The 18,884-nt window shown below is 39.8% G+C and overlaps 1 protein-coding gene and 1 long non-coding RNA gene across 2 annotated transcripts; one reads left to right on the top strand and one right to left on the bottom strand.

The window, feature by feature from the left end:
• Positions 1-1,562: 1,562 nt before the first annotated feature.
• On the bottom strand, positions 1,563-3,744 carry LOC131949731 (uncharacterized). Its single transcript, XR_009388192.1, has 3 exons — positions 3,701-3,744; positions 1,859-1,948; positions 1,563-1,666 (listed from the first exon to the last, which is right to left on the bottom strand). It is a non-coding gene; the product is annotated as an uncharacterized LOC131949731 (long non-coding RNA).
• LOC131949725 (uncharacterized) lies at positions 2,864-15,918 on the top strand. Its single transcript, XM_059311594.1, has 6 exons — positions 2,864-3,012; positions 7,306-7,463; positions 11,976-12,065; positions 13,014-13,132; positions 14,339-14,553; positions 15,359-15,918. The coding sequence occupies exons 2-6, from the start codon at positions 7,340-7,342 to the stop codon at positions 15,762-15,764; spliced, it is 954 nt and encodes a 317-aa protein (XP_059167577.1). The 5' UTR covers positions 2,864-3,012; positions 7,306-7,339; the 3' UTR covers positions 15,765-15,918.
• Positions 15,919-18,884: the final 2,966 nt, after the last annotated feature.

Below are 18,884 nucleotides of genomic sequence, written 5' to 3'. Positions count from 1 at the left end.
GTGTTGGTGTGATTATGAATATGTGTAGGTGTGCGTGTCTGTGTGCGTGACCCACCAGGATCTTTACCGAGGGACCCACCAGGATCTTTACCTGGGGGCCCACCAGGATCTTTTCCTGGGGCCCACCAGGATCTTTACCTGAGGGCCCACCAGGATCTTTACCTGGGTGCCCAACAGGATCTTTACCTGGGGGCCCACCAGGATCTTTACCTGGGGCCCACCAGGATCTTTACCTGAGGGCCCACCAGGATCTTTACCTGAGGGCCCACCAGGATCTTTACCTGAGGGCCCACCAGGATCTTTACCTGAGGGCCCACCAGGATCTTTACCTGAGGGCCCACCAGGATCTTTACCTGAGGGCCCACCAGGATCTTTACCTGGGGGCCCACCAGGATCTTTACCAGGGGCCCACCGGGATCTTCACCTGGGGGCCCACCAGGATCTTTACCAGGGGCCCACCGGGATCTTCACCTGGGGGCCCACCAGGATCTTTACCAGGGGCCCACCGGGATCTTTACCTGAGGGCCCACCAGGATCTTTACCTGAGGGCCCACCAGGATCTTTACCTGAGGGCCCACCAGGATCTTTACCTGAGGGCCCACCAGGATCTTTACCTGAGGGCCCACCAGGATCTTTACCTGGGGGCCCACCAGGATCTTTACCAGGGGCCCACCGGGATCTTCACCTGGGGGCCCACCAGGATCTTTACCTGGGGGCCCACCAGGATCTTTACCAGGGGCCCACCGGGATCTTCACCTGGGGGCCCACCAGGATCTTTACCAGGGGCTTAACAGGATCTTTACCAGAGGCCCAACAGGATCTTTACCAGGGGCACACCAGGATCTTTACATGAGGGCCCACCAGGATTTTTACCTGGGGCCCCCAGGATTTTTCCACGGAATCATCGTGATTTTTTTCTTGGGCCCACCGGGGTTTCCCCGTTAAACCGTTGGACCAGTCCACCACTGACTGCTTATCAACATGCTATGCTCCTTACGACCTGTTAGTTCCAAGTTCAGCCTGATGTGCTCATGTTATTGCCGCCATAGCCATGGTTCATCCAATATCAATCTTCACGGCAGCGATTGATTGATTTTGATGTTTCGGTCTGGGTAAAGTTCACCCTCCAAACATGACGGTCTATGGGGCAAGTGAAGTAGAGTTTATCTGTTTCTGTGACCTCGGCATATGAAGAGATAGTGTGGTCAGTTCTATGCCCAGCCGCCTTTACTCTCCCCTACGTGAATTAGGTACCCATCAGAGCTGGGTGGACTCAGCGAAGGTCTACTGACTTTTCTGCCAGGGGGTCTGAAATCGAAACTTCTGGGTTGGCAGTCATGCTGTTGCCCACCCGACCACACCGTCCACGAACAATCGTCAATTTGATCATATTTTCTAAACACTCTTTTCAGCGCGTTTGGATTTTTTCTTAAATATAAATATTATTAATAAATTAAAGATTTAATGCAATAAAAAATTATTTTACAAAACAAACAAATACGTGTGTTTTTTTTATTATTTATTTATTTCTTCAAGTACTGTGAAGAAATTTTTCTATCTAGTTAATTTTTCGCAGAAATCCATCCACATCTACATCTCCTGGAGTTGTGAATTTCTCACTGCCGTCATCACTCAAGTCATCTCCATAGCCCAATTCTCTTTCAGTCTTAAAAAACAAATATAAAATTATATTTTATTTTATGAAGACATTTTTGTAAGCTCTTGCTGGTAAACATCTAATTTTCTTTAAATTATTACAGAATCTGTTTAAACAGCCCGTAAGCCATCAGACCATCTATTTATCTGTATAATAAAAGTGTGTACTCAAAACATGAATAAAAAGTTTTTAAAAACCTACCAGAGATCTAGCACTCGGCTCAGCAGATACCGCATCCACAAAAACAGCCAGACACAGGAACAGCATTACAAGTTTCATCTTTGCTGAAATCTGAAACGATCAAGAACAAGCTTACACATCTTAGCCACAACGTAGAACAACCATCAACAACCTTACACATCTTAGCCGCAACGTAGAACAACCATCAACAATCTTACACAATTTAGCTGAAATGTGAAACAACTGGACACAGCTCAGTGGAAACATGAAACAATCAGTCACACAGCTTTTGCATATGAAACAAATATTTAAAAACAGCGAATAGGAAAACCGTTATAGATCTATATCTAACCAGATCAACTATACATAAATCTTCCGTGTGACTTTAACCCAAGTTTGTAACAATCATTTGATTATGATTGTATAGCTTAAAACAATGAAAATAATTTTGTTTTTAACACTTTTACATGTAATATTAAAACTATATTTTTAATAAATCAGAAATATTAATAGCTTCCATTTAAACGATGTGCATGTGTGTGACAGATGAAGTAGAGTTCATGTGATTCTAGCATAAGAATATGTAGTGTGATCAACACTACGTCTAAGCTGTATAACTTGATCAGATCATTAGAGGACACAGGACACAGGACTGTCCTATCTCTCGACCAGGACATTTCACTTCTATTAATTTTAACTAATACAACGATTTAAAATCTTTCGATAATGTTCAATAATAACGTCGAAGGACAACGCACAAAGATCCAATATCATTCCGAAATCACTAAACAGAACGGCGTTGATTCCTTTCACAGTTTAATTGCATACATTGTACACGACTGGACAAAGACGGACAAAGACATCCAAACCCTCAGGCGACAAGACCAAGACTGAATAAACTCCTTCACAAAACAACCAAATCATACTCTCATACTCACATCCTTACTTGCCTCGTCACATTCAACATCTTTTATTAATATAAAACATTCCACTACACACATACTCTCATACCCATTCTTTACACTAAAATACCATTCACAAACAAGTAACACGACTGTAGCCACGCTTTTCAACAAACTTACAATTAGCGTGTTAATTTGCGGTTATGTGGTGAATTGTATCAATTTTAATTAAACAGAATAGAGAGTTCAGTACAAGACTACTTCAACATTGTAGTAAGTAGGAAATAAATATTTTTACAAGCTTTTATTTAACTTACTTCCGCTTCTGTCATTAGTCGTCGGTCAGTCGTCAGTCTAGATTGAAAGGACCGAGCGAAATTTCGGGCACTTCTGATAGATTCGGTTCAATGTTGGCACGGAGGTCAAGACATGAAGACAATGTAATCTGACATTAAATTTGGCTTCATTGGATGCCTAATTAATTTTTTAATGAATTAATAAAAATTGTGTCCAAATTAGTAGGCTGTCTTACTAAACTATTCCGCACTATTATACGCGCTTTCACGTTCATTAGGTGCGCAATGGTTTTTAGTCATGCAACTCTATTGTTAATTTTTTTTTAAATTTAAAGTACTGAAAAAAACAATTCTTAAAAAACGTTTTAATAACAAGTTTTTATGTAATAATGCACTAAAATGTAGAAACTAAATTATACACTAGATCTACTGTTTAAATAACTATAAAGAAAAGCGTGGGTCTTTTACTAAATATAAATAAAGGTATCCAATATATACTAAAGTGACCCACGCTTTTCTTAATAGTTATTTAAATAGCATTTTATTTTCTACTAGTGCATTATTACACAAAAGCTTGTTATTAAAACGTTTTTTTATGAATTTTTTTAAAGTAATGTATTGCATAAGGAAAAAATAAATAGTTAAAGTTGCTGTTGTATACTTACAACAATTCCGGATGTAGTTGTCTCGTGTTGTATGAAGCAGGTTTAGTGACTGTTGAATGTTAGGGCGCTTTATAGGAACTTGTGTTGTACAGAATGATAATTATATGCCTTTGTCTCAGCAAATTAGAATATCTAACTTTCATCAGGCTAAAGATGTTTTGTTGTGTTTAGACAGGCAGGCATTTAATATTAAGCTAATTTTCTAATTACGTACCTGCAGAATTTCAGAGCAGTTTTGGTCACGATGACCTTTTAACTGAAGCCTTTACATGAAACCTGACTCATCGAAATTATTTGTCAGACGGAAAGTTGGCACATGCCGAACAAGGTATTTTTACCTCAGCTGTTTCCACGATGGGAGGGGTTAACTAGTGCTAAGGGAGGTGTGGACTAGTGTTAGGGGAGGTGTGGACTAGTGCTAGGGGAGGTGTGGACTAGTTATAGGGGGAGCGTGGACCAATGCTAGGGGAGGTGTGGACTAGTGTTAGGGGAGGTGTGGACTAGTTATAGGGGGAGCGTGGACCAATGCTAGGGGAGGTGTGGACTAGTGTTAGGGGAGGTGTGGACTAGTTATAGGGGGAGCGTGGACCAATGCTAGGGGAGGTGTGGACTAGTGTTAGGGGAGGTGTGGACTAGTTATAGGGGGAGCGTGGACCAATGCTAGGGGAGGTGTGGACTAGTGTTAGGGGAGGTGTGGACTAGTTATAGGGGGAGCGTGGACCAATGCTAGGGGAGGTGTGGACTAGTTATAGGGGGAGCGTGGACCAATGCTAGGGGAGGTGTGGACTAGTGTTAGGGGAGGTGTGGACTAGTTATAGGGGGAGCGTGGACCAATGCTAGGGGAGGTGTGGACTAGTGTTAGGGGAGGTGTGGACTAGTTATAGGGGGAGCGTGGACCAATGCTAGGGGAGGTGTGGACTAGTGTTAGGGGAGGTGTGGACTAGTTATAGGGGGAGCGTGGACCAATGCTAGGGGAGGTGTGGACTAGTTATAGGGGGAGCGTGGACTAGTGCTAGGGGAGGTGTGGACTAGTGCTAGGGGAGTTTTGAACTAGAGCTATGGGGTTTGCACATTTGTTTTATTGGAGGTGTAAACGAGTGCTAGAGGAGGTGTGCACTAGTGCTAGAGGAGGTGTGGACTAGTGCTAGGGGAGGTGTGGACTAGTGCTAGGGGAGGGGTGGACTAGTGCTAGGGGAGGGGTGGACTAGTGCTAGAGGAGGTGTGGACTAGTGCTAGGGGAGGTGTGGACTAGTGCTAGGGGAGGGGTGGACTAGTGCTAGAGGAGGTGTGGACTAGTGCTAGGGGAGGTGTGGACTAGTGCTAGGGGAGGGGTGGACTAGTGCTAGAGGAGGTGTGGACTAGTGCTAGGGGAGGTGTGGACTAGTGCTAGGGGAGGGATGGACTAGTGCTAGAGGAGGTGTGGACTAGTGCTAGGGGAGGTGTGGACTAGTGCTAGGGGAGGTGTGGACTAGTGCTAGGGAAAGTGTGGACTGGTGGGAATTGTGGACTAGTGTTAGGGGAGAAGTGGACTAGTGCTACGGGAGGTGTGGACTAGTGCTAAGGGAGGTAAGGACTAGTGCTAAGGGAGGTGTGGACTAGTGCTAGGGGAGGTGTGGACTAGTGCTAGGGGAGGTGTGGACTAGTGCTAGGGGAGGGGTGGACTAGTGCTAGAGGAGGTGTGGACTAGTGCTAGGGGAGGTGTGGACTAGTGCTAGGGGAGGTGTGGACTAGTGCTAGAGGAGGTGTGGACTAGTGTTAGGGGTGGTGTGGACTAGTGTTAGGGGGAGCGTGGACTAGTGCTAGGGGAGTTGTGAACTAGAGCAATGGGGTTTGCACATTTGATTTATGGGAGGTGTGCACTAGTGCTAGAGGAGGTGTGCACTAGTGCTAGCGGAAACATAAGAAATCTAATCTCTATATCTACTTCCTACTTTGCTCACACTGCGGGTCAAAATGTTATGTCAGACACGATCTATATCAATAACCATGTAAGATCAAACACTAATTAATTCCTATATTGCATGTCTCGTAATTAGCAATTACAAACTTTCCATCAAGGTATGACGTTGGATTATGAAAAAAATTACGGTCGCCTTTTGTTATGTAAGCTACATTGAGAAGACAGACGAAAGGTTTATCAATAAAGTGTAAATTATTCTAAGGGGTTATTGTCCAGATGGGGTTATTGTCCAGCTAGAGTTATTGTCCAAGGGGTTATTGTCCAGCTGGGGTTATTGTCCAGCTTGGGTTATTGTCCAGCTGGGGTTATTGTCTAGCTGGGGTTATTGTCTAGCTGGGGTTATTGTCCAAGGGGTCATTGTCTAGCTGGTGTTATTGTCCAAGGGGTTATTGTCCAAGGGGTCATTGTCCAGCTGGGGTTATTGTCCAGCTGGTGTTATTGTCCAAGGGGTTATTGTCCAAGGGGTTATTGTCCAAGGGGTTATTGTCCAGCTGGGGTTATTGTCCAAGGGGTTATTGTCCAGCTGGGGTTATTGTCCAAGGGGTTATTGTCCAAGGGGTTATTGTCCAGCTGGGGTTATTGTCCAAGGGGTTATTGTCCAGCTGGGGTTATTGTCCAAGGGGTTATTGTCGAGCTGGTGTTATTGTCCAGCTGGTGTTATTGTCCAAGGGGTTATTGTCCAAGGGGTTATTGTCCAGCTGGGGTTATTGTCCAGCTGGTGTTATTGTCCAAGGGGTTATTGTCCAAGGGGTTATTGTCCAAGGGGTTATTGTCCAGCTGGGGTTATTGTCCAAGGCGTTATTGTCCAGCTGGGGTTATTGTCCAAGGGGTTATTGTCCAAGGGGTTATTGTCCAGCTGGGGTTATTGTCCAAGGGGTTATTGTCCAGCTGGGGTTATTGTCCAAGGGGTTATTGTCCAGCTGGTGTTATTGTCCAAGGGGTTATTGTCCAAGGGGTCATTGTCCAGCTGGGGTTATTGTCCAGCTGGGGTTATTGTCTAGCTGGGGTTATTGTCCAAGGGGTTATTGTCCAGGTGGGGTTATTGTCCAGCTGGGGTTATTGTCCAGCTGGGGTTATTGTCCAAGGGGTCATTGTCCAGCTGGGGTCATTGTCCAGCTGGGGTTATTGTCCAGCTGGGGTTATTGTCCAGCTGGGGTTATTGTCCAAGGGGTCATTGTCCAGCTGGGGTCATTGTCCAGCTGGGGTTATTGTCCAAGGGGTCATTGTCCAGCTGGGGTTATTGTCCAGCTGGGGTTATTGTCCAGGTGGGGTTATTGTCCATGTGGGGTTATTGTCCAAGGGGTCATTGTCCAGCTGGGGTTATTGTCCAGTTGGGGTTATTGTCCAAGGGGTCATTGTCCAGTTGGGGTTATTGTCCAAGGGGTCATTGTCCAGCTGGGGTTATTGTCCAAGGGGTTATTGTCCAGTTGGGGTTATTGTCCAAGGGGTCATTGTCCAGCTGGGGTTATTGTCCAGGTGGGGTTATTGTCCAAGGGGTTATTGTCTAGGTGGGGTTATTGTCCAGCTGGGGTTATTGTCCAGTTGGGGTAACACGTTTTTTTTTCTTTTGCAAGTTTTGTTGCAAGTTTAATCTTAACTTTCATGGTTGCTTGTTTTATAATAATCTCTACTATTTATGTTACAGTTGCTAAATTCCTGAACTTTATCCTACTCCACCGATGAAACATTTTCGTTGTTGTTTAGTCATTCTGTGTGTTGTTGCCCTTATTATACTTGCTATAGAGAGGGTGAGGCCGTCTGGACCACTGGCTAACATCAACACTTTTTATGCTGGAGGTCAAGGTAGGAATGGTGGGAAAACAGTGGTTTTGTGTTTGTTAGACCTTAGTGGTGTGGTGATGTGGTGCAGTGATGTTGTGGTCTGAAGTTGGTGATGTTGTAGCGGAGTGTTATGATTTAATGTTGTGATGTGATGATGTGGTTGTGTGAAAATTATGTGATGTGATTTCTGGAGATGACGATGCCATGGTGTGTTGATGTTGGAATATGGTGATGTTCGTGTGATGATGTTGCAGTGTGATGATATGATGATGTTGCGGTGTGATGATTTTGTGATGTTAAGACATAATAATGTGTTGTGTTGGTGTTTTAATGTAACTATATATATATATATATATATATATATATATATATATATATATATATATATATATATATATATACTAGCTGCATCCCGTGCTCCGCCACGGTAAATCTTTTTTAAATGTACCAACAGAACAAAACTAAACACAACACAAACGAACGCAAAAAAAACAAAAAAAAAAACGAAAAAACAAACACAACACTCATAACATAAACACAATTTAAATGCAATCATAAAGGCATATTGCTCACAGTCTAGCCCGTAGCGCCAAATCGCGCCCTTTCCGGTGATTTGCACCCCCCTCAAACTTTCGATTTGCACCCCTTCCCCCCCCCCCCCCCGCCCTAAAACTTTCGATTTCCACCACTCCCCCCCCCCCCCTCGCAAATTTTTTCCAACCCACTTTGGCGCCCCCTAAGGTCGGCACCCGGGGAAATATGCCCCCCCCCCTCACTACGCCTCTCCTATAAAACCCGAAAGATAGAATAATAATTAGAAAACAGTATAAATAATAGGCAGTATCTATAATATATACAATATTTCACTTTATCCATTCACGCATTTTTTTTCCAGTACTTTAAATTTTAAAAATTTACAATAGAGTTTCATAACTAAAACCATTGCGCACCTAATGAACGTGATGACGCGTCTATAATAGTGCTGAATAGTTGATTAAAAATTATAAGTAATAAACAGTAGGGCCTACATTCAGTGAATAAAATAAATAAAAGATTGCCTTTTCTCAATCCATGCTAATTATAATTTTCTAACAATAATTTCCCTCTTACACATCCGAATAATTTGCATTCACATTTTGCTAATTATATTATTGCAACACTAATTCCTTCTATGACGAACGTATATTTGCATTCACATTTTTTATTAGCGTGAGTTTAATGTATTTTAAATTACCTCCTTTGTCAAAATTAGAAAAGAGTTAAATTAATTTGATTTTTCTACTGTACTGTTATTATGTTATTAAAATGTATCCACTTTTTCTGGGAATATAAACCAAAATGATATTTGACATTGATCCTTTTAATATGTTTTAGCAATGTGCGTGTATTTAATATTTTCTTTACGTTATGCGAAAGAGTACAAACAGTGGAAATTATAAAATAGCTCTATGCCGCTATATAAACAAACCCTACTCTAATACTTATAATAAGACACTGCGGTGCACTGAAAAGCACAGCATGGTGCGTAGTTTACTTTTATAGTCCCAAAATCTATAGCGATGACGGACGGAAGGAAGGAAGGAAGGACAGACACAGCCCGCTTATATTATAGATATATATATATATACATATATATATATCTATAATATAACGCTGCTGGTAGTGTGTCAGTCCTTCCTTCCTTCCTTCCTTCCTTCCTTCCTTCCTTCCGTCATCGCTATAGCTTTTGGAACCATAAAAGTAAACATTCGCACCATGCTGTGCTTTTCAGTGCACCGCAGTGTCTTATTATAAGTATTAGAGTAGGGTTTGTTTATATAGCGGCATAGAGCTATTTTATAATAGCCACTGTGTTTACTCTTTTGCATAACCTAAAGAAAATATTAAATACACGCACATTGCTAAAACGTATTAAAAGGATCAATGTCAAATATCATTTTCGTTTATATTCCTAGAAAAAGTGGATACATTTTAATAACATAATAACAGTACGGTAGAAAAATCAAATTAATTTAACTCTTTTCTAATTTTGACAAAGGAGGTAATTTAAAAATACATTTAAACTCACGCTAATAAAAAATGTGAATGCAAATATACGTTCGTCATAGAAGGAATTAGTGTTGCAATAATATAATTAGCAAAATGTGAATGCAAATTATTCGGATGTGTAAGAGGAAATTATTGTTAGAAAATTATAATTAGCATGGATTGATAAAAGGCAATCTTTTATGTATTTTATTCACTGAATGTAGGCCCTACTGTTTATTACTTATAATTTTTAATCAACTATTCAGCAGTATTATAGACACGTCATCACGTTCATTAGGTGCGCAATGGTTTTAGTTATGAAACTCTATTGTAAATTTTTAAAATTTAAAGTAATGGAAAAAAATGCGTGAATGGATAAAGTGAAATATTGTAGGTAAAACACGGATATTTTAAATACTGCCTATTATTTATACTGTTTACTAATTATTATTCTATCTTTCGGGTTTTATAGGAGAGGCGTAGCGGGGGGGGGCGGCATATGTCCCCGGGTGCCGACCTTAAGGGGCGCCAAAGTGGGTTGGAAAAAATTTGCGAGGGGGGTGGGGGGTGGTGGAAATTTAAAGTTTTAGGGCGGGGGGGGGGAAGGGGTGCAAATCGAAAGTTTGAGGGGGGTGCAAATCACCGGAAAGGGCGCGATTTGGCGCTACGGGCTAGACTGTGAGCAATATGCCTGTATGATTGCATTTAAATTGTGTTTATGTTATGAGTGTTGTTTTTGTTTTTTCGTTTTTTTTTTTTTTTTTTTTTTTTTTTTTTTTTTGCGTTCGTTTGTGTTGTGTTTAGTTTTGTTCTGTTCCCAAGTTGTTACATTTAAAAATGATTTACCGTGGCGGAGCACGGGATGCAGCTAGTCTACAATATAAGCGGGCAAGTAGTGTGTCAGTCCTTCCTTCCTTCTGTCATCGCTATAGGTTTTGGAACCATAAAAGTAAACATTCGCACCATGCTGTGCTTTTCAGTGCACCGCAGTGTCTTATTATAAGTATTAGAGTAGGGTTTATTTATATAGCGGCATAGAACTATTTTATAATTTCCACTGTTTGTACAATTTTGCATAACGTAAAGGGAATATTAAATACACGCACATTGCTAAAACATATTAAAAGGATCAATGTCAAATATAGTTTTCGTTTATATTCCTAGAAAAAGTGGATACATTTTAATAACATAATAACAGTACGGTAGAAAAATCAAATTAATTTAACTCTTTTCTAATTTTGACAAAGGAGGTAATTTAAAATACATTAAACTCACGCTAATCAAAAATGTGAATGCAAATATACGTTCATCATAGAAGGAATTAGTGTTGCAATAATATAATTAGCAAAATGTGAATGCAAATTATTCGGATGTGTAAGAGGAAATTATAGTTAGAAAATTATAATTAGCATGGATTGATAAAAGGCAATCTTTTATTTATTTTATTCACTGAATGTAGGCCCTACCGTTTATTACTTATAATTTTTAATCAACTATTCAGCACTATTATAGACGCGTCATCACGTTCATTAGGTGCGCAATGGTTTTAGTTATGAAACTCTATTGTAAATTTTTAAAATTCAAAGTAGGCCTACTGGAAAAAAATGCGTGAATGGATAAAGTGAAATATTGTAGGTAAAATACGGATATTTTAAATACTGCCTATTATTTATGCTGATTTCTAATTATTATTCTATCTTTCGGGTTTTATAGGAGAGGCGTAGCGAGGGAGGGCATATGTCCCCTGGTGCCGACCTTAGGGGGCGCCAAAGTGGGTTGGAAAAAATTTGCAAGGGGGGGGGGGGGGTGGTGGAAATCGAAAGTTTTAGGGCGGGGGGGGGGGAAGGGGTGCAAATCGAAAGTTTAAGGGGGGTGCAAATCACCGGTAAGGGCGCGATTTGGCACTACGGGCTAGACTGTGAGCAATATGCCTGTATGATTGCATTTAAATTGTGTTTATGTTATGAGTGTTGTGTTTGTTTTTTCGTTTTTTTTTTTGGTTTTTTTTTTGCGTTCGTTTGTGTTGTGTTTAGTTTTGTTCTGTTCCCAAGTTGGTACATTTAAAAAAGATTTACCGTGGCGGAGCACGGGATGCAGCTAGTATATATATATATATATATATATATATATATATATATATATATATATATATATATATATATATATATATATATATATATATATATATATATATATATATATATATATATATATATATATATATATATATATATGTGTATATATATATATATATATATATATATATATATATATATATATATATATATATATATATATATATATATATATATATATATATATATATATATATATATATATATATATATATATAGTTACATTAAAACACCAACATATATATGATTTTATATATATATATATATATATATATATATATATATATATATATATATATATATATATATATATATATATATATATATATATATAATCCAATTAATCAATACGTCTAAATATTTTGAATAGAAATGCCTGTCGAACGAAATGATCAAAGACAAGTCCAACATCAAGAATACAAAAATCAAAACCAAGTCGAACATCGAGACTACAGCAAGGGTAAAGTTCTACTCATAAAACCAATGTTTAGTTTTGGTTCAGAATGTGTTTATGTAGTGAATTTGTTTGTTTAATTTTTTTTTAGTTTGTTTATGTTATGAATTTGTTTATATTGTGAATATGTTTATATTGTGCATATTTTGGTTCATGTTGTGAATGTTGTTTGTTTATGTTTTGAATGTGTTTACTTATTTACTGATGCCTTTTACTTTCTCGTATATACGAAGTATAGAGAAAGTCTTGTAATCGTGCAAAGAAAATCGAGATTTTTGCAAATCTCGACGTTTTACACCTCACTGATACGGAAAAACATAATTTTGCAATCTTGTCCGTATGTCTGTGTGTCTGTCTGTCTGTCTGTCTGTGTGTAAACACGATTACTTGAGTACCGTTACAGCTAGGTTGATGAAATTTCATATATAAGTATTTTATCAAAATCGTAGATCCGTATCAACTTTTGAGCGAATTCCGATAACCGGAAGTGGTACTTTCCTACTTTGAATTTTTCAAAAGCCTATAACTTGAGTACTATTTCAGATAGATAAATGAAATTTCACACGTAAGTATAAAATCAAATTCTCTACCTTCTGTTAAATTTTGAATAATTTCTGTTGACCGGAAGTAGTAATTTACGCTACTTCCGATTTCTCAAAAAACTAATGTAAATTTTAAAAGTACTAATAATATTGCGCACTATTATGCGCTTTTTTTTTTGGCTTTCACATGGTGTGCAATTAATTTGTCTACGAGATTTTATTCTATTTTTAAAACTTTAAGTATTTAAAATGGATTAAAAATCATGTCTATAGCCCGAGTTCCCATCCCCTGTTATTTTATATAAGAATATTCGAGAAAGTTTAGGGGAGATCACTCCCGGTTTATTTATATTGTATTATTATTTTGTGAATAGATATATCGTACTATTTTGTTGCCTTTTTAAACCATTAGATCCATTGGCCATTATACGTAGAAGTGGCCGGGTAAAGTCTCTGCTTGGGATAAACCTGGAGAACATGACGACACAGGAAATGTTGATGACCATCCACAGTTACCCAGACAACATCGATGTAAGTCTACTACCATCAACATACTACCATCTACCAAGTACCATCACCCCACTACCATCACCCCACTACCATCACCCCACTACCATCACCCCACTACCATCACCCCACTACCTACACCCAAGTACCATCAACCTACTACCATCACCAAAGTACCATCAACCTACTACCATCACCCCACCACCTACACCCAAGTACCATCAACCTACTACCATCACCAAAGTACCATCAACTCACTACCTCCAACCTACTACCATCACCAAAGTACCATCAACTCACTACCTCCAACCTACTACCATCACCAAAGTACCATCAACTCACTACCTCCAACCTACTACCATCACCAAAGTACCATCATCCTACTACTAGCACTCTATTACCATAATTCCACCAATTTCCTGACATCACCATCATCTTACTACCATCACTGCATGAAACGTCTTAATAGATCAGAACGACGTAAATATTTTTCTAGTTTGACTTGTTTACCTTCAGACACTGTGTGAGAGAGTAATTCGACTGGGTAAACAACAACGTAAATATTTTTTGGTTGAACTTCTTTACCTTCAGACCCTGTGTGAGAGAGTAATTCGACTGGGTAAACAACAACGTAAATATTTTTCTTCTTGGACTTGTTTACCTTCAGACACTGTGTGAGAGAGTAATTCGACTGGGTAAACAACAACGTAAATATTTTTCTTCTTGGACTTGTTTACCTTCAGACACTGTGTGAGAGAGTAATTCGACTGGGTAAACAACGACGTAAATATTTTTCTTCTTGGACTTGTTTACCTTCAGACACTGTGTGAGAGAGTAATTCGACTGGGTAAACAACAACGTAAATATTTTTTCCCACGTTTTCTTTAACTTGCTTTCGCGTCTGTTTGTCTTTCCATCAAATCTTGCGATCGAAATTTCGGGCACTTTCCAGTTAGCTAGCGCGCTGAAATTTTCAGGGAAGCTTTGTTTTCGATGACAATACAATATTCAATTATTATTATTACTATATTGATCCGTGGAAAAATGTTATTGATCATTTAAACCCTTATTGATTTGTACAAAAACGGGACATAATCTAGTAATTGTAATTCGATAAAAACAAGGTTCAGTACTTTCCCTCTTTACTTTTTAGTTCAAGGGGAAAACGTGGGGTTTTTTTTTTAAATATTTTAATGATAATTATTTCTTGTTTGACTTGTGTACCTTCAGACATTGTGTGAGAGAGTAATTCGACTGGGTAAACTGGGAAACGCTGGCTGGGATATTTGTGACGACCCGGACGTCCGCCCCAAGGACCCGTGCATCATCTACTCCTACGGCATCAACTACGAGTTCTCGTTTGACGACGACGCAGCCAAGCTTTACGGGTGTCACGTGTTCTCATTTGATCCCAGCATGATCAAGTGGGCGTACAAGGTCAAAAGGTAAGGTCATATTAGGTCAGGTCAGGTCAGGTCAGATCAGGTCAGGTCAGGTCAGGTCAGGTCAGGTTAAGTTAGGTTAGGTTGGTTAGGTTACGTTAGGTTAGGTTAGGTTAGGTTAGGTTAGGTCAGGTTAGGTTAGGTTAGGTTAGGTTAGGTTAGGTTAGGTTAGGTTAGGTTAGGTTAGGTTAGGTTAGGTTAGGTTAGGTTAGGTTAGGTTAGTTTGGTTAGGTTAGGTTAGGTTAGGTTAGGTTAGGTTAGGTTAGGTTAGGTTAGGTTAGGTTAGGTTAGGTTAGGTTAGGTTAGGTTAGGTTAGTTTAGGTTAGGTTAGTTTGGTTAGGTTAGGTTAGGTTAGCTTAGGTTAGGTTAAGTTAGGTTAGGTTAGGTTAGGTTAGGTTAGGTTAGGTTAGGTTAGGTTAGGTTAGGTTAGGTTAGGTTAGGTTAGGTTAGTTTAGGTTAGGTTAGGTTAGGTTAGGTTAGGTTAGGTTAGGTTAGGTTAGGTTAGGTTAGGTTAGGTTAGGTTAGGTTAGGTTAGGTTAGGTTAGGTTAGTAGTTAAATATTCAAATTTCCAGACATCAGAACTAGGCCAAGGCTGCGTGAGTGCGTTAAAGTGGAGTTTGCAAAAAAAGGCGGGGGCTAAACTTTTCGCCTGTGCACTTTTTGCATTAGTGGCTGGGCTTATATGGAAAAGATCTAAAAATTAATAGAGGAACAAAGATTTTCAAAATACCCCAGATGCAGAATGAGCCCGTCGTAATTAGTCAATTGGAATATCAAAATTAATGATCCTCAGTATCCCTCTTGTAGGTCAGCGCTGGTCCTTTTCTACAAGATCGGCCTGGGCGGCGAGACGCAAACGGTACGCAAAAACAACTGGAAACTTTACACTCACGGCGACATTAGAAAAATGCTTGGCCATCAGAACCAAACCATCGACGTCATCAAGATGGACATCGAATGGTCTGAGTGGGAGGCGATTCCTGAAATGTTAGCCAGTGGTCAATTGACCGACGTCCGCCAGTTCCTGGTGGAGTATCACGTGGTGGCCAGTGGCCGGAACTATCTATTGCCTAGACTCAAGGCCATGCAAGGGTTGGAGGAGGCGGGGTTTAAGCGGTTTAAGACACATAAAAACGAGCATTGTGAAACCTCGATCCCGGGTTATCCCATAAAAAGAACTCAATGCTATGAGGTGCACTACGTTCGAAGGTAGAAATGGCAGTTGAGCGGCCCTTTTTGGTTTGAAGTTAGAGCTTTCCACAAATTGCTTGTGAATATTTTATAGTGTGATTGAACTGGTGCATTTTTAGCAGAATAGTTACTATTATTTAACATTGTAAATGTCTTTCGGTCATTTCTAATTAAAATGGAATTTAAAATGTTAAGAACCACTGGTTTAAACTAACTTCTTTTACAATTATTTAATGTTTATAACACAAACACTATTTATAAGACATCGCTCTCTCTCTCTCTCTCTCTCTCTCTCTCTCTCTCTCTCTCTCTCTCTCTCTCTCTCTCGCTCTCTCTTTCTCTCGCTCTCTCTCTCTTGGTGCGGTATAAAATGTGTACTTTTTAAACGATGCACCACCTAAGATTCGACTAAGTGGTTTTAACATCGACTTACCATAAGGCCTAAGATTCGACTAAGTGGTTTTAACATCGACTTACCATAAGGCCTAAGATTCGACTAAGTGGTTTTAACATCGACTTGCCATAAGGCCTAAGATTCGACTAAGTGGTTTTAACATCGACTTACCATAAGGCCTAAGATTCGACTAAGTGGTTTTAACATCGACTTGCCATAAGGCCTAAGATTCCACTAAGTGGTTTTAACATCGACTTGCCATAAGGCCTAAGATTCGACTAAGTGGTTTTAACATCGACTTACCATAAGGCCTAAGATTCGACTAAGTGGTTTTAACATCGACTTGCCATACGGCCTAAGATTCGACTAAGTGGTTTTAACATCGACTTGCCATACGGCCTAAGATTCGACTAAGTGGTTTTAACATCGACTTGCCATACGGCCTAAGATTCGACTAAGTGGTTTTAACATCGACTTGCCATACGGCCTAAGATTCCACTAAGTGGTTTTAACATCGACTTGCCATAAGGCAGTGACGCTCGCACAGATAGCACGGCGCGGCCCAAGCGGTAGAGCGCTAGGCTGCTAGCCTGAAGGTCTCCAGTTTGAATCCAAGACAGTAGAGCGTCCATGAGTCCATGCGGCTGGGCCAAATGCTGACCACACCTTCCCTTACCATGCCGAGGTCAAGAAACATGAACTCTACTACATCTGCCCAATGAATCGCTAGGTCTAAAGAGGATTCTTTTACTTTTATTTACATCTACCTTAAAATGTTTTTAGTAAAGGGAAATTACCAAGAATAATTGATTTTTGCTTGAAATAAAAGAGTTGCTTCTCTTCGCAAGAAAATTATATAATGCAGGTAGGTTTACTTGAAACTGAAAACGAAAATTTGTGACGGCCGCCCCACCCCACCCCATGCCCCCCTTAGGAGTGTGACTTTGTTCACAGACAAACCAATATATCGATACAATCGATCTCTCAAGAACCATAAAACCTCTCACAGCGTTTGATGTGAATGGGGTATTCTTTAATGAGGACATATATTTGAGATAATTAAACATCAATTTCACCAAAATATGAGACAAAATACAATATGAACCAAACATTGAGCAGTAAATTAAGCGATATAAAATTCTCTTTCCAGTGATTCTACGAAATGAATACGCAGCTGTAGTGCGATACATATTTCGCATTTTAATTTTGTTTAAAATAATATGTTGACGTATTTTAAAGTATTTTTAGACCAATCACTACACATTTTTCAGCTAGCAATAAACCTTAACATACCTAAACATAACATATAAAATGTCCATATAAATAATTGAACGGGTGTTGCAATATATTTAATTAAAAAACCTAAACCAGAGGCATACAATATGTAGGCTACATAATCACATTGAATCCTAACATATCTCTAGCCGTTATTCCGTGAAGCTTGGGCTAGCATGAGTTAAGACCGGTGTCTATAAGTCTTACGTAAGTCTATACCAGTGCCTATAAGGAAGGGTTTCGCTTTTATACCTGATCACGTGGGTCTCATAGGAGAAGGTCGTGACCTTGACTACATGCAGGACAATGACCTCCAGCATTGTCTCTATTGGGCATTATGTTTAGTTGTGGTGATGGTTTGATAATTCCAAGTCATTAGTCTTTGTGTAAGTCTAGGTACCCAAGGGTTTTCAATTACTTTTTTTAATAAGAACAATATTACTTTATTATCCATCAATTGAAAGGGATCCAGAAATTCCCTAGATAATGCAGTAGCGTAGCGAGGGGGGAGGCATATGTCCCCGGGCGCCGAGCTTAGGGGGCGCCAAAATGGGTTGGAAAAATAAATTGAAAGGTTGAGGGGGGTGGAAATTGAAAGTTTGAGAGGGGGGGGGGGTGCAAATTGAAATCTCAAGGGGGGGGGGGGGGTGCAAATCGAAAGTTTGTCCCCTCTACGCCTCTGAGATAATGTATTATGAAACTGTGTTTGTAGCTAACGTATTCTATAAAACACAAGTCAACAAAAAAAGATTTAAGGATTGTGGTCCAGTGGCGTAGCGACCCTTCCCGGCGCCCGGGGACAAACTTTTCGATTTGCACCCCCCCCCCCCCCCTCAAGATTTCGATTTGCACCCCTCCCTCAATTTTCCGATTTGAACCCCCCTCCCCCCCCCCCTAAAGATTTCAATTTCCACCCCCCCTCCCCTCAACCTTTCAATTTATTTTTCCAACCTATTTTGGCGCCCCCTAAGGTCGGCGCCCGGGGAAATATGTCCCCCCCCCTCCCCCCCCCACCTGCTTTGCTACTGTTGTGGTCACAAGTAACTTATAAGCATTAGATTAACACCATAACAATCAGAGTTTGTAACATTTTTTTTCATATTGCTATAATTTTTATAATATTACACAAGATATAGCAATAAATTAAAAGGTTCCCCGATTATCCAACACAGTACACAAAAGTCACAACGTATTGAAACTTTTTACAAACGTTTACATGTTACGTTCTCAACCCCCCCCCCCCCTTTCACCCATATATACTCTTGCAAAATAAAGTCCCATTATCTGAATATTAATTATTAATTAAATAAAATAAATGTCCAAACTAAAGTCCGTGGGCGGGCAGCACAGTTGAACAAACTTTCCCATTCATAAATTATTGTCTGAGACAAATCCACAATTTTAATTTTCTCTGAACTTCGTTGTGTACATTGATAGTATTAATCAATACAAGAGCTAAAAGACTTAAGACAG

Source organism: Physella acuta, unplaced genomic scaffold (assembly GCF_028476545.2).
Source record: "Physella acuta isolate Inbredline_101_S28 unplaced genomic scaffold, ASM2847654v3 ptg000710l, whole genome shotgun sequence".
Classification (NCBI taxonomy): Eukaryota; Metazoa; Mollusca; class Gastropoda; family Physidae; genus Physella; species Physella acuta.
Note: the sequence above shows the minus strand (reverse complement) of the source record. Positions and strands in the feature narration are given on the sequence as shown.

Coding starts and splice junctions, on each gene's coding strand:
- LOC131949725 (XM_059311594.1), top strand. CDS start 7,340: ATGAAACATTTTCGTTGTTGTTTAGTCATTCTGTGTGTTGTTGCCCTT. Junction 12,066..13,013: donor ACATCGAGACTACAGCAAGG/GTAAAGTTCTAC, acceptor TTAAACCATTAG/ATCCATTGGCCATTATACGT. Junction 14,554..15,358: donor TGGGCGTACAAGGTCAAAAG/GTAAGGTCATAT, acceptor TCCCTCTTGTAG/GTCAGCGCTGGTCCTTTTCT.